This window comes from Capricornis sumatraensis, chromosome 10 (assembly GCF_032405125.1).
Source record: "Capricornis sumatraensis isolate serow.1 chromosome 10, serow.2, whole genome shotgun sequence".
Taxonomy (NCBI): domain Eukaryota; kingdom Metazoa; phylum Chordata; class Mammalia; order Artiodactyla; family Bovidae; genus Capricornis; species Capricornis sumatraensis.
In genome coordinates this window covers 64553615-64575321 of record NC_091078.1, presented here as the reverse complement: position 1 = coordinate 64575321, position 21707 = coordinate 64553615, and the positions used below count along the sequence as shown (strand labels likewise).

Below are 21707 nucleotides of genomic sequence, written 5' to 3'. Positions count from 1 at the left end.
GAAAACTTACTAAGTAGCTTCAAGGGAGTAGACATAAGGGGAATTTTAAAATTCTAATGAAAGACAAAAGTCAACCTAATTAAATGAAAAGATACACTTGTTCTTGGATAGGTGATTTTTTGTAGCTATTTTAGTGGCGGTTGTCTCTGACACATCTTGTTAGTGATTTTCTTTGTGTATATGAAAATAAATAATCTCTCAATTTTATATCCTGATGCTTTTCCAGCTTTCCTTACTTTATAGTAGCTTTTTCAAGGATGTATTCTTGAGAAAACGTTTCTAATTTCAGTGGAGTTTGTATATTGCTGAAGTTTCAGCCAATGTGTGTTAGAGAGAGATGCTTTTCTTGATGGTAGAAAGCTCAGTGTCTACCAAACCACACCCATCCTACTGATGATAAAAGAGACTCAGGTATACACCATCAGAGGTCAGGCCACCTGAAGGTATAGATGTTTGTCACCACTTGCTGACAGCTGCCACTGTAGGAATGGGATCTATGTTCCCAGACTGTCTGTCTTTACAAGGAAAGCTAGAAATCTGGACTTAAAAATAACTCTGATTCTCTAGTTGGCTTTTAAAATACTCTGAGGCAAAATAGAAAGGACATGTCTACAAGTTAAATATATTCCACAAGCCTTCAGTGTATCATATTTGGGAAACAAATGATGTCATTCAGATGAGAGAGAAGTTGGAAGGAATGATAGATGGGATTTTTGACTTGTTATGGTTGTATTCTGATGACAAAGGTCCATATAGTCAAGGCTATGATCTTTCTAGTGGTCACATATGACCATATGTGACCATATGAGAGCTGGACCATACAGAAGGCAGGACACCAAAGAATCGATGCCTTCAAACTGTGGTGGTGGTGAAGACTCCTGAGAGTCCTTTGGACAGCAAGATCAAACCAGTCAATCTTAAGGGAAATCAACCGTGAATACTCGCTGGAAAGACTGATACTGAAGTTGAAGCTTCAGTATTTTGGTCATCTGATGCAAACAGCTGACTCATTGGAAAAGTCCCTGATGGTTGGAAAGAAGGAGAAGAGGGAGTCAGTGGATGAGATGGCTGGATGGCATCACTGATGCAAAAGACATGAACTTGGCCAAACTCTGGGAGATGGTGAGGGACAGGGAGGCCTTCCATGCTGCAGTCCACGGGTTCGCGAGGAGTCAGACATGACTGGGTAACTGAAAAGCAACAAATGGTTGCATTCATTTTCTGGGGTTGCCAAAACAAGTGACCACAAACTTGTTGGTTAAAATAAGAGAAATTCATTCTATTACAGTTCTGGAGGCTAGATGTCCAAAGTTAAGGTGTTGACAGGGTCAGATCCTCCTCTGAAGGCTCTGGAAGATGATCCTTTCTTGCCTTTCCAGCTTCTGGTGGCTCCAAGGATCGCTTGACTTGTGGCCACATCACTTCAGTCCCTGCATCACTTCAGCCTTTGTCTCCATCTCCACACAGTCTTCTCCATGGCCCTTCTTTCTGTGGGTGTCTGCTCTGTGTGTCTCTGTTGAGGATACTTGTCATGGGTTTCAGGGCCAACACAGATAATCCAGGATGACCTCATCTCGAGAGTCTTCCACTTGTAGTATAACTTCTTGTTAGGTAGACACCATCCAAATGCTTTCCCTATAAGGCCATACTCACAAGTTCAGGAGGTTAAGAAGTGGACATATTTTGGGGGGTCTACAGTTTAACATACTACAGTGAATTATATAATCCCTGGCGGCTCAGAGGCAAAGAATCCACATGCCAATGCAAGAGATAAAGGAGACACAGGTTTGATCCCTGGGTTGGGAAGATTCCCCTGGAGAAGGGAATGGCTACCCACTCCAGTGTTCTTGTCTGGAGAATCCCATGGACAGAGGAGCCTGGTGGGCTACAATCCACAGGGTTGCAAAGAGTAGGACAGTGCTGAGATATAGCATACCCGTGCTCAATGCACAGTGGGTTATAGAAACAGAAGGTATAAAACAAATACTTGTTTCCAGAATATATCATTCTGATTGATCCTCTCAGAAGGAGAGAATGTGAGTTTCCTGCTGTTTTTCCTTGTCAGTGTCTCCATCACCCCTTCCCACCCTCCATCCTCTACTTCCTGCCCTTGCTTCTACTTGCTCACTTTTCTTTCTTTCTCTCCTCCCTCTCCTCTCTCTCTTTTTGTCTCCATCTCTCTTTTCTCCTCTTCTTTTTATTTGCTGATTCATTCTTCTCTTAGTGCTGTGTCCTTATGATGTGTTAGGATAGGTGTTTCTGAATCATGACGATGCCCTTCCTGAGTCAGAGGCAGACCAGGAAGAGCTGAGCACCTCTTGTTTACATGTTCCTGCATAGGAAGCTTTGGGTCCTCCCTGCCAAGTAGACTAACAGGGATATTCTAGCCTGCAGTTCATGAGCTGTGTGGATAAGGCAGCAATCAAGGCTACTGGTCACTTTCTGATGCCTCGTGACGCTCCATTAGTACCTGACAAGCTCAGCTTCACCCTGGCTGAGCCGGCAGCTGTGTCCTCTGACCCCCTCTTGACACTCTGATAGTTTTCCTTTCATCTACACATTTGTGAGAGCTTTCTTCCTTCTCAGCTGGAAAGGTCACCTCCCAAACATACTGCCTGGGATGAATTATGTGTCTATTGATTTGCACACTCTTGTCTCGACTGCAAATTTCAGGAGTTTAAGGGCAGCACCCCTGTTAAAAGAACAAAGAATCAGATAAAGGTAGTTTTGTAATACTAGCTAAAACCTTGCTCATTATGTCTATGCTGATTTTAGTTTACTTCCAGAATTATAGGAATATTGTTCACCATGTACCCAATGGGATATTTGCTTTGGCATCACCTGCAGATTTAATTTCTGAAATTAAAATTGTCTGTCTAACAAAGGAAGAATTTAATATAAAACATTTCATCAACTCCACATAAAAGATGACCTTTCTTCCTGAATATAATTTTTGCTGTGTTTTCTGTGAACTGAAATCATAGTCTTTTAAAACTCAGGTAATTTAACTAACAATAAAGGGATATCTGTCCAGATCACTTTTCTTCTGAGCTTTCAGAAAATGAGAAGAAAATATCAATTGACTGTTATTCACACAGATACACATTGATATGCATATATTATTAGATTACAATTATTCTAATTTCTGCTTCAATTCCTGACTCTCTGTTGCACCTTGGTGACTATGGTAAGTAGTCTGTTCTTTAAAAAAATAGGAAAATAATATAAAAAGTGTATATAAGTTCCACAGAATCATTTTCAAAAATGGGAAAGGAGTAGGCCAAGGCTTGTCACCCTGCTTATTTAACTTATATGCAGAGTACATCATGCGGAATGCCAGGCTGGATGAAGCACAAGCTGGAATCAAAATTGCCAGGAGGAACATCAATAACTTCACATATGCAGATGACACCTCCCTTATGGCAGAAAGCAAAGAAGAACTAAAGAGCCTCTTGATGAAAGTAAAAGAGTAGAGTGAAAAAGCTGGCTTAAAACTCATCACTCAGAAAACTAATATCATGGCATCCAGTCCCATCACTTAATGGCAAATAGATGGGGGAACAATGGAAACAGTGTCGGACTTTATTTTCATGGGCTCCAAAATCACTGCAGATGGTGACTGCAGCCATGCAATTAAAAGACACTTCCTCCTTGGAAGAAAAGCTATGACCAACCTAGACAGCTCATTAAAAAGCAGAGACATTACTTTACCAACAAAGATCTGCCTAGTCAAAGCTATGGTTTTTCCAGTAGTCATGTATGGATGGGAGAGTTGGACTATAAAGAAAGCTGAGTGCAGAAGAATTGATGTTTTTGAACTGTGGTGTTGGAGAAAACTTTTGAGAGTCCCTTGGACTGCAAGGAGATCCAACCAGTCCATCCTAAAGGACATCAGTCCTGAATGTTCATTGGAAGGACTGATGCTGTAGCTAAAACTCCAATACTTTGGCCACCTGATATGAAGAACCGACTCATTGGAAAAGACACTGATGCTGGGAAAGATTGAAGGCAGGAGGAGAAGGGGACGACAGAGGATGAGATGGTTGAATGGCATCACTGACTCGATGGACATGAGTTTGAGTAGGCTCCAGGAGTTGTTGATGGACAGCGAAGCTTGGGGTGCTACAGTCCATGGCGTTGCAAATAGACATGACTGAGTGACTGAACTGAGTCATTTTGCACTACAGCAGAAATCAGCACAGCATTGTAAATTAATTATACTTCCACAATGGCAAAAAGGATAAAAATAAACAAAAATATAAGTAAAATTGCAGGACTGTAGCAATTGTAATGAAAGTGTGAAAGTGGTTAGTCGCTCAGTCATGTCTGACTCTTTGTGACCCCATGGACGGTAGCCCACCAGGCTCCTCTGTCCATGGAATTCTGCAGTGAACTTAGTGAACTGTGATGAACTTGAGGGGGAAAAATAAAATAAAGACCAAATCTGAACTTCATTGAGCCTGACCTCTCTGTTATCAGCTCTCCAGTTGTTGTTATTGTATAGTTTCTAAGTCAGTTAGACTCTTGCTACCCCAGGGACTGCAGCCTGCCAGGCTCTTCTGTCCATGGGCTTCTCCAGTCAAGATTATTGGAGTGGGTTGCCATTTCCTCCTCCAGGGGATCTTCCTGCCCCAAGGATCAAACTTGCATCTCCTATTTTGGCAGGCCAATGCTTTCCCACTGTGCCACCTGGGAAGCCCAACTATCTCCCACAGTTTGCTCATATTCTTGCCCATTGAGTTGGTGATGCTATCTAACCATCTCAACCATTGCTGCCTCTTTCTTTGTCTTCAATCTTTCCCAGCATCAGGATGATTGTGAGACCCACCCAATTATATATGAATAGTGATTCATATAATTCATGATTCATATAATTCATTCATATAATGAATAGTGATTCACTGCTCTACATGAGAAGAAACACCAGGGTCTGGAATTAGCCAGACTTGGACCCCAAATGCTTCTCTGAGCCTTAGTTTCTATCTCTAAAGTGTAAATAACCTAAATTTAGTACCTAGTTTCTAGGATTTATGTGACACTTAATGAAAAAAAATATATATATATATAATACTTAATGTTTTTCTAATTACAACTATTGGTACAACTTTCTGTATAACCAAATATAAATCTGTGTGACATTAGGGTTTTAAACAACTACTTGGGGGACTTATATATTTATTCATTAGATAAACATTTATGCGTTGGTTTATTAGAATTTAGTAGCAATACCAGATAGCATATACATAGAAGATGGTCCACTTATATGTGTTGATTTTGAGGCCAGTTGTCCTGGGGTACTGTGTAATGTGAGAGTGACTTTGATATTTCTCTTGTTCAGCCACCGAGTTGTGTCCGACTCTTTGCAACCCCATGGACTGCAACATGCCAGGCTTTCCTGTCCCTCACCATCTCCTGGAGTTTTCCCAAGTTCATATCCATTGAATCTTTGATGCCATCCAACCATCTCATCCTCTGTCACCCTCTTCTTCTTCTGTCTTCAGTCTTTCCCTGCATCAGGGTCTTGTTCAATGAGTCAAGTTTTCTTCTCATCAGGTGGCCAAAGTATTGGAGCTTCAGCATCAGTCCTCCCAAAGAGTATTTGTGGTTGATTTCTTTTATATGGATTGGTTGGGTCTCCTTGGAGAAGGCAATGGCACCCCACTCCAGTACTCTTGCCTGGAAAATCCCATGGATGGAGCCTGGTAGGCTGCAGTCCATGGTGTCGCTGAGAGTCGGATACGACTGAGCGAATTCACTTTCACTTTTCACTTTCTTGCTTTGGAGAAGGAAATGGCAACCCACTCCAGTGTTCTTGCCTGGAGAATCCCAGGGACGGGGGAGCCTGGTGGGCTGCCGTCTATGGGGTTGCACAGAGTCGGACACGACTGAAGTGACTTAGCAGTAGCAGCAGCAGCTGTCCAGGGGACTCTCAAGAGTCTTCTCCAGCACCACAGCTGAAAAACATGAATTCTTCAATGCTCTGCCTTCTTTATAATCCAGCTCTCACATCTGTACATGACTACTGGAGAGACCAGAGCCTTGACTATATGGACCTTTTGTCAGCAAAGTGATGTCTTTGCTTTTTAACACACTTCTTCCTCCCAAGAATCAATGATCTTTTAATTTCATGGCTACAGTAACCATCTGCAGTGATTTTAGAGCCCAAGAAGAGGAAATATGTCCCTGCTTCCATCTTTTCCCCTACTACTTGCCTTGAAGTGATGGTACAAAATGCCATGATTTTAGTTTTTGTTTGTGTGTGTATTTTTTAATATTGCATTTTAACCTGGCTTTTTACTCTCCTCCTTCACCCTCATCAAGAGACTCATTAGTTCCTCCTCACTTTCTGCCATTAGAGTGGTATCATACACATGTCTGAGGTTGTTGATATTTCTCCTGGTGATCTTAATTCCAGCTTGTAATTCATCCATTCCAGCATTTTGCAGGATGTGCTCTATGTATAAATTAAATAAACAAGGTAACAATAAACAACCTTGTTGTGCTCCTTTCTCAGTCCTGAACAAGTCAGTTTTTCCATACAGGTTTCTCAATAGATGGGTAATATGATCTGGTGTTCACATCTCTCTAAGAATTTTCCCGAATTTATTATGATCCACACAGTCAAAGGGTTTAGTGTTGTCAGTGAAACAGAGGTAGATATTTTTCTGTAATTCCCTTGCTTTCTCTGTGATCCAGCGAACGTTGGCAATTTGATCTCAGGTTCCTCTGCATTTTCTAAACCCAGCTGAACATCTGGAAATTCTCAGTTCATGTAATGCTGAAGCCTAGCTTGCTGAATTTTGAGCATAACCTTACTAGCATGGGAGATGAGTGAAATTATCTGGTGGTTTGAACATTCTTTAGTATTGCCCTTCTTGGAAATTGGGATGGGGATTGACCTTTTTCAGTCCTGTGGTCACTTCTGGGTTTTCCAAATATGCTGACATAGTCACTGAAGCACGTTAATAGTATCATGTCTTAGGATCCCATCACCTCCACTAGCTTTATTGGCAGCAGTGCTTTCTAAGGCCCACTTGACTTCACACTCCAGAATGTCTGGCTCTAAGTGAAAGACTGCATCATTGTGGTTATCCAGATCATTAAGATCTTTTTTAATATAGTTCTTCTGTGTATTCTTTTCATCTCTTCTTGATCTCTCCTGCTTCATTTAGGTCTTTACTATTTCTGTCCTTTATTGTGCCCATCTTTGGATAAAATGTTCGTTTGATACTTCCAATCTTCATGAAGCGATCTCTAGTCTTCCTCTTTCTGTTGTTTTCCTCTATTTCTTTGCATTGTTCATTGAAGAAGGCCTTCTTGTCTTTCCTTGCTATTCTCTGGAACTCTGCATTTAGTTGGGTGTACCTTCCCCTTTGGGCTTCCCTGGTGGCTCAGAGGTTAAAGCGTCTGCCTCCGATGCGGGAGACCCGGGTTCGATCCTTGGGTCGGGTAGATGCCCTGGAGAAGGAAATGGTAACCCACTCCAGCATTCTTGCCTAGAGAATCCCATGGGCAGAGAAGCCTGGTAGGCTACAGTCCATGGGGTCGCAAAGAGTCAGACAGCACTGAGCGACTTCACTTTCACTTTCACTTACCTTCCCCTTTCCTCTTTGCATTTTGCTTCTCTTCTTTCCTCAGCTTATTTGTAAGCTCTCCCCAGACAACCACTTTGTCTCCTTCCTTTTCTTTCTCTTTGGGATGCTTTTGTTTGCTGCTCCTGTACAGTATTATGGACCTCTGTCTGTATGTTTTCAGGCACTCTGTTTACTAGATCTGACCCCTTGAATCTATCTGTCGCCTCCACTGTATATTCATAGGGAATTTGATTTAAGTGGTACTTGACTGGTTTAGTGGTCTTCCCCCGTTTCTTTAATTTAAGCCTGAATCTTGCTATGAGGCTGATGATCTGAGCCACAGTCAACCCCAGGTCTTGTTTTTACTGATTGTATCACTACATCATCAGCAACAAAGACTGTAATCAATCAGATTTCGGTATTGACCATATTGTGATATCCATGTGTAAAGTTGTCTCTTGTGTTGTTGGGAGAGAGTGTTTGCTATGACCAGGGCATTCTCTTGGCAGAAATCTGTTAGCCTTTACCCTGCTTCATTTTGTACTCCAGGACCAAACTTGCCTGTTACCCCAGGTATCTTGACGTCCTACCTCTGCATTCCAATCTCCTATGATGAATAGAACATAGTTTTTTGATGCTAGTTCTAGGAAGTCTTCTAGGTCTTCATAGAACTTATCACCTTCAGCTTCTTTGGCATTGGTGGTTGGGCCATAGACTTGGATTACTGTGATATTGAATGGTTTGCCTTGGAAATGAACTGAGATCCTTCTGTCCTTTTTAAGGTTGCACCCAAGTACTGCATTTCAGATGCTTTTTATTATTATTATTATTATTATGAGGGCTACTCCATTTCTTCTATGGGATTCTTGCCCACAGTAGTAGACATAATGAATTAAATTCACTCATTTCCATCCATTTTAATTCACTGATACCTAAGATGTCAATTATTTACTACTGCCATCTCCTGCTTGACCACACCCAATTTATCTTGATTCATGGACCTAGCATTCCAGGTTCCTATGCAATATTGTTCTTTACAGCATTGGATTTTACTTTCATCACCAGACACATCCACAGTTGAACATTGTTTCCGCTTTCGCCCAGCCACTTCATTTGGGGGCTATTGATAACTCTCCTCCACTCTTTTCAGTAGCTTATTGGACACCTTCCAATCTAGGGGGCTCATCTTTTGGTGTTAGATCTTTTTACCCTTTTATACAGTTCATTGAGTTCTCATGTTTAGTATACTGGAGTGGTTTGCCATTCCCTCCTCCAGTGAATCATGTTTTGTCAGAACTCTCCACTATGACCCATCTGTCTTGGATGGCCCTACACAGCATGACTCATAACTTCTTTGAGTTACACAAGCCCTTTGCCACGACAAGGCAGTGATCTATGAAGGGGATATTCCTAAGGCATAACTAATCCATGTGAATGAATGTCCTATCTCTGCTCTTACCTGCTCCCCAGTTTTCCATTTTTTTTCCACCTACATATCTACTCTCTCCAGGAAGCCATCTCTGACTCTCTAACACAGTTCTGTCTCTGTGCTCCCAAAATATCATGTACCCTTCTTTCATAGAAGCCATCATAGTTGTGATTTTATATTTATTTAAATGGTGCTTGTTAAGTCTATCTTCTCCATCAGACTGGCTCCTAATCTCATGAAGGGCCATGTATGTTTTAATCCCAAGGTCTGTGAGTACATAAAAGAGCGCCTGTCATAGGGTCAGTGCTCCATAAATGTTTAATGGATGAGTGTGTTTACTGAAGAACCAACAGTTCGTATTTTACTGGAGCAGGCACAGTGCTGAGTGCTTTACACATAGTGGGTTGTAAAGACCCACAGATCCGTAGCAGGCCTCCTACGGGGTTAGCAGTTCCAATCTTTAGAAAACCATCCAAAAGCCAGTTTATGCTATGTTGGTACCTGGCTAAGGGCTCTGAGTTTTCCTTGAAGGTGATGGGCCTTCAGAAGAGGTAATTAACATGTGACCAAAATTGGGGTCTGGCTGCTTGCCACTCAAAAGCCAATAAAGAGGCACAACTGGTGAAAAGAAAAGTTTGCTTTATTTCAGAGGCCAGTAACCAGGGCCAAGTGTAGACTTGTGTCCAAAGGTCACCTCTTCCACTGACAATCAGTGGGCAAGAGCTTTTAAAGGGGAGTTTCAGGGGTGCACAGGCAGAGAAGGGGCTACATGTCAAAATACCACAGTCAGCTCTGACAGTCGTCTTCAAGTTGATCATGCCATGGTCTGATAGTGTCATCTCAGCTGTTTTGAGTACAGTTAATCTTTAGTTCCAGGGTCAATTCGATCCCATTTTGTTGAGGCCAGTTCTCAGAGTTGTGGCAGCGCATGTCTTGGCTACACTCTGCTCATCATGTAATTAACTTCTTCCACATGGTGGGGGTTTCAGTACCTACAAGACAGCTCACAGGACATGGCTCAGAATATTATCTGTAACCCTTAAGGAGGAACTGAAGGCTCCTGACTTTGTTTAATGTCTCACCTATTATTATTTAGACTTCCCTGGTGGCTCAGACGGTTTTGTCCTGCTGGACTGTTTTCCTTTCCTTCTGCATTTTCTCACTTCTCTGATTAAACTTGCTCTTTGGGTAAAGTTCTTCTACAGACAAAAGCAGACAGAGGACATGAGGTGAGAAGAACCATAGGGTCCTGCTCCATTTCAAAGGCACGAGGCTATTTCAGGTTAGCTTCTTAGAATCACTAAAACATTGCACCAGGGTGAAAATTCCTGAGGTGGGGAGTCCAGGGCATTAACTGGAGACGTGGGTGAGGAACACAGTCTTTGAGGCTGCAAAGGAGCTCCAGGCAGCAATGGAGCAAAGACAGTAGGAAAATTCACTCATAGGTCACCCGGCACCCTCCACCTCCCCCCAGCCATCTGCACCCCACGGGAGGCAAAGCAGGGCTCCCGCAATGCTGAGCAAGGTATGGTGTGAAGCAGAAGTCTCAACTGCAAAATGAAGACTCTGGCATCTGAACCAGGGCAAACATTCAAGGTTGAGAAGGTAACAACGCTGAGTTAACAAATTGGGCTGAACCCACTTGAATCCCAGCTGTGGAGACTCCGGAGTTGCTCTCGAGCCCTGCTTCTCACAATCTGGACAACAAGAGCAACACCTGGAGCTTGTTAAAAACCCAGGATTGGAGAAGCCCTGCTTCTCAAAACCCGGGCTTCATGCACAGCACCTGGGGCTTGTTACAATCACAGCCTCTTTGGTTTCACCCAGAACCTCCACATCTTATGAATGCCCAGCGAAATTGGCCGCTCATTCCTGGGGGGGAGGGGGGTGGATTAAAGCCAAATTCAGCCTACAGATGAGTCCCTCCTGTGAGAAAGAAGCTGAGAGCGAACTTGGTGTGTGAGGAAAGGATGGTGGTTGCAATGAGGGAAGCCTACTACTTGTCCTCTTTCTGTCAAAGTGCAGGGTTTCTGGGAATCGTTGGTTCTCAAGGGAGGGACCTGCTGCTTTCTCATGCTCGCCAGCGTGTTCTCTAGCTGCCCCCTGGTCCTTCCTGACCCATCATGTCTTTGCATTTCCAGCAGATAACAGGCTGAAGAGAGAGGTGTTTTGAAGTGATGGACTTTTTCAGTGATGAGGATTCCTCTGAAGATGTTTTCTTCTGAGCTGGGGATTTGTAGGTATGGATGCAATGATTTGAGCCATTTTAGAAGCTGCTCTTCTGAGTCTGGTTTGAGGCTCAGACCTGTGGCAGGTGGCCAGAGAGTTTATTTCTATTTGTGTTCTTTTGAGGCTGTGTCTTTCTTAAGGGTGTGTTGTTCAGGGCTCAGGGTACTGTGCCAAGGCAGGAGCATTTCACTTTGTGGCTGCAGAAATAAACCACCTCAACTATCAGTGAATAAGAAGGCGAGTCACCTCAGGTCTGTAGCTGGGGCTGGTCTCAGCCGAGTGGTTCTGCTGCCATCAGCAGCAGGGGTGCGAAGTCCACAGAGGCTTGGTTGAGAGGGTTGGGGTCTGGCTGGGCTTTGCACATGGTTTAATGTCCCCCAGGCATTCCTGTTAGAGCCTGGTAGCTGGATTCCAAGCAGGAAACTCTCACAAGGAAGGGGCGCAGTGAGGAAAGGGTTTTCCAGACTGTTTGCATCACACATGCCAATGGCACATGAACAAAGAAGCCACCTCCATAAGAGGGGATGTCACAGGGCATGGAGCTTAGGAAGTATGGTCTGCGGGGCCCCCGGCGCCACTGCTGCTCCCCCGTCTCGGGTGGAGGGGCAAAGATGGAAAGAGAAACGAAAGTTTAGTCACCTGTGGGAGTGGACGTGCGTATTTACGTGACCAAGGGTGTGTGTGTAGTATTCCTGGAAACTCTGGGGGACTCACCTGTCTTTTCCACAAAGATTCCTTTTATGTAGGAATTGTCATTTTACTGAACAGTCATTTGGTCTCAGGCTTATGGGAGAACAGTGAGGCAGGAGGGGACTTCCAGCAGACTCATGAGTCTGTCAGTACCAAGATCAGGGTGAGATCAGATCCTGTAGCTTAATTACCTCACATCAGTGAAGTCAGGAGCATAGAAAAATTGGATATTGGGTCAAAAATCATGTTCTGACAACACCCTAGAAAATCAGCAAGAGATGTAGACTATTCTTTTTATTTTCCCTAAAATATTATGCAATCTCCTTTTTCCTTTGCTGTTTCTTTGTCTCATTTACTTATTTCAAGTTTTCCATTTATAGTAGGGCTACTGTTATTGATTCAGGAAGATAGTAGTAGATAAAATTAAATCAATGTGCTCCTCTTGTGAGATTTAGTTGGGAGCCCCCCCTCCCCCCACACACACACACCAATTTAGGGCTTTAAGTAAGTTTAACTTTGAATGATTTAATTAATGTGAAAATAAATCCACCTTCTGTGGTTCTTGATCTTAAAACCAGTGAGTTTCCAAAGTCTTGCCATGGCTAGAAACAAGATGCTGTGAGGAAACCAGGTAGTGCAGTTTTATCTTACAAGTGAATGAAAGGGAGAAAAGACCACTCCGGCCTGTACTTGTTCATGTTTCCATGACTTACTGAGATTCGTAGAGTTGGGATTCAATGGCTGCTCATCTGATCCTGAGTCCAGTCTGATTCTTGAAGGACCATTGGACCATTTAAGGCTGAACCGTACTAAAGAGGTAGCTAAAGATTTCCTAGGGACTTACACTCTCAAGTCTGTTCATCTAATGCTCTTCATAAACAGCTTTACACTTATGTTGCGGCCAGTTTACCTATGCTCTCTACATAAACTTGCTTTTTGAGTGGAAAGTCAGTTCCATAATGCATCCTTACTAAATGCAGGAAGGTTCTTAGAATGATAATCACAGGTCATAACTCACATGATTATGGATGCAGAATATGGCATAATGATTGACCTTAGGCATGGTGCTATTTCTTATCATATGAATATATTAAGTTGCTAAGTCTCCTTTGACTCTTTGTTCCATGCACTATAGCCTGCCAGGCTCTTCTGTCCTTGGGATTTTCCAGGCAAGAATACTGGAGTGGGTTCCCATTCCCTCCTGCAGGAGATCTTACCAACCCAGGGATTGAATCCCTAGTCTTCTGTATTACAGGTAGATTCTTTACCATCTGAGCCACCAGGGAAACCCTTATTTCTTCTAAGGCTCTGTTTTTTCACTGGCATAATGGAAGTGGTAGCAGCTGTCAAACAGGTTGTTAAGAAAGAACTACCTTTCATTCCTCAGTGAATGAAAGAAAGAACCTATGTCAAGCAGAGTCTGGTCCATAGTAAGTACGGAAATGATCACATTATCTCGGTGATAATAAAGATGCTTTGTCCCTGGTCTAGTTCCCAAGAGGCACAAGGGATGCTGTGGTCATCATATTATCGCTAGGATCTGTAACTCAGAATTCACTGTGAAATGTCATTTGTCCGCCATGCATCTGCCTGACAGAATGACGTAAAGATTTAGCCATGTGTTGGCATTAGAATTTTTTTACCTTTTTCTTATTCCTTTTTTTTTTTTTTTGATTGACACAAAAGAGCAAGCATCCAGTCCACTAAAATAAAAACTATTACTGGTATTTTAATTTCCAAATGTCCCAGCAGTGCCCCGCAAGCAATGACCTTTTCATTTAACTCTGTTTAGGGTTTGATGCCTATTTTACATCCCGCACACTTGAAAACAACCGAAGAAACGTATGGTTTGCCGAATACTGGGAGGAAAACTTCAACTGCAAGCTGACGATTAGTGGGTCAAAGAAGGAAGACACAGATCGCAAATGCACAGGTAATCTCATTCCCGTTGCCCTTCTCCTGTTACTCTGCGTGGCCAGCATGGCGATTTCTGTAGAGCTGACAGAAGGAAGCTTGGCTGGACACAAATTGAAAAAGTAAATTGAATTTTACTACATTGTTCAGAAAATGGAACAGGAGTATGTGTCTTGCAGGACAAAAACACTACAGACAAGAATGTGTTCTCTTCTGCCTGTCCATCTAGTGATAATTGACATTTTCATTGATTCCTTGACTTCAAAAGGAGTCATGTTGCCTTGAATGGTCTCGCTGATAAATATTGGTTCATGTTGTAGCCAGGAGTATAATAAAGTCATTTTCACAGAGGCTTAAATCTCTTACCAATTCCACATCAGCATTAGAATGAACGGTCAGCAGAGATGACTAAAAATGCTAAAACAACATATTTGATGAAGGAAACAAAGTGTATGTTGGGGTCAGAGTAATGAGGATTTCAGTGGATTTTCATAATGTCCAAATTGAGTTACCTGCTATTTAAAATATGCTTTAAGATACTAAGCCTCATATATAACCTTATATAAGCAGTCTAAATAAGAAACACAAGTGTTTACAATTTATTTATGTGTAGTCCATAATCAGAAAGCAGAATCACATATTTATTTATGGATTCATTCACAAATATGTATTGAGTGACTCCTTTCTACTCATCACTATGCCAGGAACTCCTGATTCGATGGGGAGTAAACCAAGTAAGTAAACCATGCCTTCATGTTGTTAGAGAAAGTAGGGGAAAAAATCTACATTATTTCAGTGACCTTTCTATGAATGCATAATTATAAGCTGTAGTAAATATTCTGAGGGGACATGGGCATATAATCAAAGAATTTTACTCATTTTAAAGGTAGAAGCTCTCTCAAAAGATAAGTAGACACTGGCTAGTTAGGAATGGAGAAGAACAGACTGGAGGGTTTCTGAGAGGGGAAGAGCATGGCACAGGGCTCAGAGCAGGAAAAATGACGAGGCCTCAGAGGACTTGAGAAGCGGAAAAACATGCTCTCAAGAGAACAGGATGAATGTGAGAGTCACGGCTGGATATATAAAGATACGGACAAAGGAATAAGCTGTGATGGGACATGTGTGGATTTGGGTCTTTATCCTTCGGATACTGGAAACTGTGGGAGATCTTGCACAAGGGTGTAGCGTGTCCTGCCATCTTACCACCTATCCCTCTATTAAATAACATTCACCAATTTTATGCTTAAGTGGGCTTCAGCATTTGCAGTGATGACCTTGAGATAGCACAGACACAAATGTCTTCAGTATGATCGAGAAAGAGACATTCATATTGTATACACTCATGCGTAGTTTTTCTCAGTCTTTGAATATTGGCCATCCAGATATTATAGATTTGCCCATTCCGCAAACATCTAGTAATGAAGAGTAATGTATATTGAGCACAGTACTAAAATACCATGAATGGTGTGAGGATGCTGAAATTTAGACCTTTACTTCAAGGAGTGTGTGTGTGTGTGTGTGTGTGTGTGTGTGTGTGTATGCATGTGAAGAAGGGGAGATAAGATATAAACAGAGACATGAGTTACAATAATGATTTGAAATATCTGTATGATACACAACTGGATGTGTGACTCATTTACCTAGAATATCAGATTAATCACATTCTCTAGACCATAGTGTATAACAACAGTGTTGTCAGTAATAGGATCCTTATGACGTTGCAGGGGGTTGGGGAGGAAAAAAAAATTAATTCAATGTTGACTAGACCTAGGTGACACAAAGCTTTCAAGTGGAAACCGAAAAATTAGTTTGACGTGTGGATAATTTGTCTCTATGACAGGGGACATCCAAATGTGCTGGAAGTATCTAAATGATTGATGACAGTTTTCTGGCTCTTTCTGACATTTGATGTTTTGTCGAGTCTGAAAGGGGGCCTGAACGCTCTAATGGCCATTAGGATCATTCTCAGGCCCATCTCCAGCCTGTGTAGATACTATAACCAGACTGTTTTGTCTGCAGTCATATTTCAGTGCTGATTATTGAGAATTTAAATTTATAAAAACATGCAAGCTCATTACCCAAACCACTGCCTTCAGAAATAGAAACAGCAGTGTTTGTGTTTTCATATCATGCTTCCTCCATATGAAGAATCTATGATCACATCTGCTAAATTACCTGTGACCCCAAATTATGTAAATATCTTCTCTTTTCTTACTTACCACTTCCCTAGCAATAGCAGGTGCCATCCTGCGTGAAGGTAGATGTAACCACTATCAGTGTGTCTTTCATTCTTCCCATTATTGGCTATAAGAACATGGGTGGTCTGTGTTTGTTATTATTTCTTGTACTTTCTTTGTCCAAATTCAACTAAACTTGTATTTTCTTTGAAAGTATCCCCAAAATACTATTTCAAAAATCCTGACACTTTGGAAGTGGAAAAATGGGGGAAAAGACAGACTGAGGTTTGCTAGATCACAGGGAAAGAAAACATGGAGAGAAATGATATAATAAATTGTATTAATGAGAATTCTTGCATTGAGAAATTGTTTTAATTAAAGAAAAGAGTAGATGAGAGAAGAAAGCCATTGGTGCACTTAAGGATATGCAGTGATGTGATGGAAAACTTGTGTTGGTATCAGATTTTGAAGCATCAAGAGAAAGGGCACATGGGGAAGAAGCAACCAGAGGTGGAGGCAGGCTGAATCATCTGGCCATGCAGAGAGTGTAGTTAGTAGATGTAGTTAGATCTGAGGACTGCAGAAAACAGCCCCCTTCACATATCTCTCTGTGACTGGTCTCTGCTGAAGAAGAAGAAAGTCTTGAAGTATTCATTCCTAGTATTTGGACACAAACTAGCATGCACATCTCTTTTTTTTTTTTTTTTTTTTTCTGGAATATATATCCTCTTTAGCCATCAGTTCAGTTCAGTCGCTCAAGCATGTCCGACTCTTTGTGACCCCATGAATTGTAGCATGCCAGGCCTCCCTGTCCATCACCAACTCCCAGAGTTTTCTCAAACTCATGTCCATCAAGTCGGTGATGCCATCCAGCCATCTCATCCTCTGTCATCCCCTTCTCCTCCTGCCCCCAATCCCTCCCAGCATCGGAATCTTTTCCAATGAGTCAACTCTTCACATGAGGTGGCCAAAGTATTGGGAGTTTCAGCTTTAGCATCAGTCCTTCCAAAGAACACCCAGGACTGATCTCCTTTAGCCATCATGAGCTATTTATTATCTGTTAGTTCCAAGTAGTCTTGGATCATTCAAGATCATTGCATAAGTTATCTGGTCAGATGAGTCTTAAAGATGAGGTGTGGGATCCATAACTATTTGGAGAGAGCAAGTCCCTGAGATCAGGGGAATACAGTGAGCCCTAAAAAACCCAAGATAGTACAAAGTCACAAAAAGGAGAATAATTGTTAAACAAAAAATTATCATTAAAATAACTGTGTATGCTTTATAATTTAATGTGGCATTACTTGTGCATAGATTCTTATAGGAATTTACATGAACAACCATGTAATTCCTATTCCTGTAAATTTTACATATGCACTTAAAGTCACCTTCAAACAAGGAAAGCTACCACATTCCTCAGTATTTTAACAAATCCCAACTTTCCCTGATACCCAGTTCCAAGATCTCTCAACCTTGAGAACTGGACATTCTTCATGCCACCTTCCCTGGAGGTTGCCTAATTGTCATTGATATAAATTAAGACTCGCCAGGGACCGATCCTGCTTGTTGGTTGCCTTGGCTGCCCTTCCCCAAGGGGTCATGTCCTTGAGGAGATTTGTTGGTGTTTTAAGCTGTCACACAAAACACAAACTCTACCTGACAGGTACTAATGACATTTACGCTACTTTGTGGAAGAGTTCTAATCCCTTATGCATGTAGTGGCAGCTATACACATGATAGAGTAAGACATTTTAGGTCGTTCTTTATAGATTATGTGCCACATATGAAAAGAAAGATCAGATGTGATATTTATTTTAGGTTAAATGTATACTCTGCCACCCCTGCCCCACTGGTTAAGTGTTCACCCTTAATGCTCGCCAGTATGTTGCTGACACAGAGACCAACCCAGTGTATGAGGTCTTTGGGAATAGTTTGTTTTTGTGGAGATACCAAGGTCAAAGGAAGTAGGAAAAAACATAAAGTGATGTGTCTGCAGAACAGATTGAGGCCATCTTGACATCGGAAAAGTCACTCTACCAAAATGGTTGTGAAACTGTCTGTCACGAAAGAGGCTAGGGCTGTATCTTCATATCCCTGTGGGAGATTGGAAAATATTGCTTAACCCCTCAAAGCCTTTCCTCATCTTTGAAATGGGAATAAGAAAAGTTTACTTCCAAAGTTATTGTGGGGATTAAAGTAGATCACTCAAACAGGGTATCTAAAATGATATCATTACATAGTAATAGCTCAGTAATGGCAAGTGTCTGCTGCTCTGGGCTGAAAGCAGTTACCTGGGATGTAGGGGTGGCAGGTCATGAAAGCCTATTGCCTTAGGTCAGTCCTATGGAAAATCAGCGTGTGTATCAAATTCTAACAGGAAAATAAAGTCAAGGATTTGAATAAGCATGTATGCACAGGAAAGTCTCACTGCAGTGCACATTGCCCAGCACTGTACAGAGGCATTGAAAAGTCTGTAGGCAGGCAACATTAAACTTTGTGATACATTGAATGATGGAATGAGCCTCAAAGATTATGGAATTTCAGCGCCAGAAGGACTTTCCTGGTGGCTCGGATGGTAAAGAATCTACCTTCAATGAAGGAGACTCGGGTTCAATCCCTAGGTCGGGAAGATCCCCTGGAGATGGGAATCGCAACTCACTCCAATATTCTTGCCTGGAGAATTCCATGGACAAAGGAGCCTGGAGGGTTACAGTCCATTGGGTCACAAAGAGTCAGACATGACTGAATGACTCACACACACACACACACACTCACTGTGGAGTGTCCCAAGCATTTTTGTACTTTGGACTTGCTGAACACCTCCTGCCTCAACTTTTGTACCATTTATCCCTGATGCACCATATCCTTATGTGGTTAGTAGCATCCCCAGGGTCTTTGCTTCTACACCCATTATCTAAAGTCAGAAGGTCCTGAAAATCTGAATGTGCTTGCCTGTGGCAGTCCATAAAAATTATCATTGTGTCGTATTTTAAGGCTCACACAGACATTTGTCTAACTAACATTATCCTCCTGCCAAATGTCACTTTGCAAATACTGATTCATCAGAATTATCTCCTTGTTGAGAAGAAGAAACTCAGCATTTAGAAATCCATCATCCCATGAAGGGATAATTTGACTTTCAGAGATTTGTTCTTCTTTTGAGATGACAGAGAAAGAATAAATTGGTGACATATTTTTTGTTTTGTTTTGTGGCAAAAATCGAATGTATTCCAATTTCAATTGAAATACAATTGAAATGTATTCCAGTTCCATGTCTGGAATTCAGTCGGACATAACTGCAGCAACTTAGCCCACACACACATTTTCAAGTCACACAATAGGTAAATTCAGTTTCGATCTGAGTCACTAATCAACCAATATTTACTGTGGACGTATATCAGGGGCCAAAGATAATACTTTGGAAAATGTCCACGTTTTGGGAGGCCAGTATCCTTAAGCTGTGTTTACACTTTACTTGTCAAAATTAATAGTTTAAGTAAAGGCCACTCTATTGGGAGTGGGAGGTGGCAAAACCCTATTAAGACGTGCTGTTAGTGAAAATGGATTAAAGATCTAAATGTAAGATCAAAAACTCCTAGAGGAAAACATAGCCAAAACACTCACTGACATAAATCACCACAGGATCCTTTATGACCCACCTCCCAGAGTAATGGAAATAAAAGCAAAAATAAACAAATGGGGCCTAATTAAACTTAAAAGCTTTTGCACAACGAAGGAAACTATAAGCAAGGTGAAAAGACAGCCTTCAGAATTGGAGAAAATAATAGCAAATGAAACAACTGACAAACAACTAATCTCAAAAATATACAACCAGCTCATGCAGCTCAATACCAGAAAAACAAACGACCCAATCACAAAATGGGCCAAAGAACCACACAGACATTTCTCTAAAGAAGACACACAGATGGCTAACAAACACATGAAAAGATGCTCAACATCACTCATTATCAGAGAAATGCAAATCAAAACCACAATGAGGTACCATCTCATGCCAGTCAGGATGACTGCTATCCAAAAGTCTACAAACAATAAATGCTGGAGAGGGTGTAGAGAGAAGGGAACCCTCTTACACCATTGGTGGGAATGCAAACTAGTACAGCTACTATGGAGAACAGTGTGGCAGTTCCTTTAAAAAATGGAAATAGAACTGCCATACAACCCGGCAATCCTCCTATTGGGCATACACACTGAGGAAACCAGAATTGAAAGAGACGCATGTACCCCAATGTTCATCGCAGCACTGTCTATAATAGCCAGGACATGGAAGCAACCTAGATGTCCATCGGCAGACAAATGGATAAGAAAATGTGGTATATATACACAATGGAATATTACTCAGCTATTAAAAAGAATGTATTTGAATCAGTTCTAATGAGGTGGATGAAACTGGGGCCTATTATACAGAGTGAAGTAAGCCAGAAAGAAAAACACCAATACAGTATACTAACGCATATATGTGGAATTTAGAAAGATGGTAACGATGATCCTGTATGCAAGACAGCAAAAGAGACACAGATATAAAGAAGAGTCTTTTGGACTCTGGGGGAGAAGGCAAGGGTGGGATGATTTGAGAGAACAGCATTGAACTATGCATATTGCCATATGTGAAATAGATGGCCAGTCCACGTATGATGCATGAAACAGGGCACTCAAAGCTGGTGCACTGGGACAACCCTGAGGGATGGGAAGGGAGTTGGGAGGGGGGTTCAGGATGGGGGACACATGTACACCCATGGCTGATTCATGTCAATGCATGGCCAAAACCACGATAATGTTGTAAAGAAATTAGCTTCCAATTAAAAAAAAAAAATACTGGAGTGGGTAACCATTCCCTTCTCCAGGGGATCTTCCCATCACAGGAATCAAACCCAGGCCTCCCACATTCTTGACAGATTCTTTGCTGTCTGAGCCACCAGGGAAGCCTATTCCAATATAAAATAAAAAGTTAAATTTTCTTCCCATGTGTTAAAAAAAAATGCTATTAGTGAGAGCAAAGCAAGCATTTCTCAAGTCTTTTTTTACCTGGGACCCAGGCCCAGGAAAGCCTATATAATTTGTTAACTATCAGAACAAAGGAGTTACGCTAAAGTAAGTTAAATTCTCTGAGACTATATGGGCATGGCAGAGAAGGCGATGGCGCCCCACTCCAGTACTCTTGCCTGGAAAACCCCATGGATGGAGGAGCCTGGTAGGCTGCAGTTCATGGGGTCACAAAGAGTCGGACTCGGCTGAACGACTTCACTTTCACTTTTCACTTTCATGCATTGGAGAAGAAAATGGCAACCCACTCCAGTGTTCTTTCCTGGAGAATCCCAGGGATGGGGGAGCCTGGTGGGCTGCCATCTATGGGGTTGCACAGTCAGACACAACTGAAGCGACTTAGCAGCAGCAGCATATGGGCATGGGGAGAGGAAGAATTTCACTCTATTAATTAGTTTTCCCTGTTATTTTATTATTCTATTCTGAATTGACCTTTAATAGTTATATAGATGTTATATTGTGATTCTTCATTTATTCAGCATGATTAAGGAATCCACATCAAAATGCTATAGACAAATAGTCTTACTCTTTGTTGCTCTAAGACTTTTTGAAGCCATTTTGATGAGAAGTAAAATGTATTTTTATTCCCTTTTGCTTTGTTAAACTAAGGTTCGATGCAGATTAATTGTGATTTAA

General features: G+C 41.8%; 1 protein-coding gene across 1 annotated transcript in view; it reads left to right on the top strand.

The window, feature by feature from the left end:
* GRM7 (glutamate metabotropic receptor 7) overlaps positions 1-21707 on the top strand; it is an 881213-nt gene that overhangs the window by 569140 nt on the left and 290366 nt on the right. The window contains exon 5 of the mRNA XM_068982114.1: positions 13715-13855. Within this exon, the coding sequence (XP_068838215.1) occupies positions 13715-13855 (141 nt within the window). The remainder of the gene's footprint in view (positions 1-13714; positions 13856-21707) is intronic.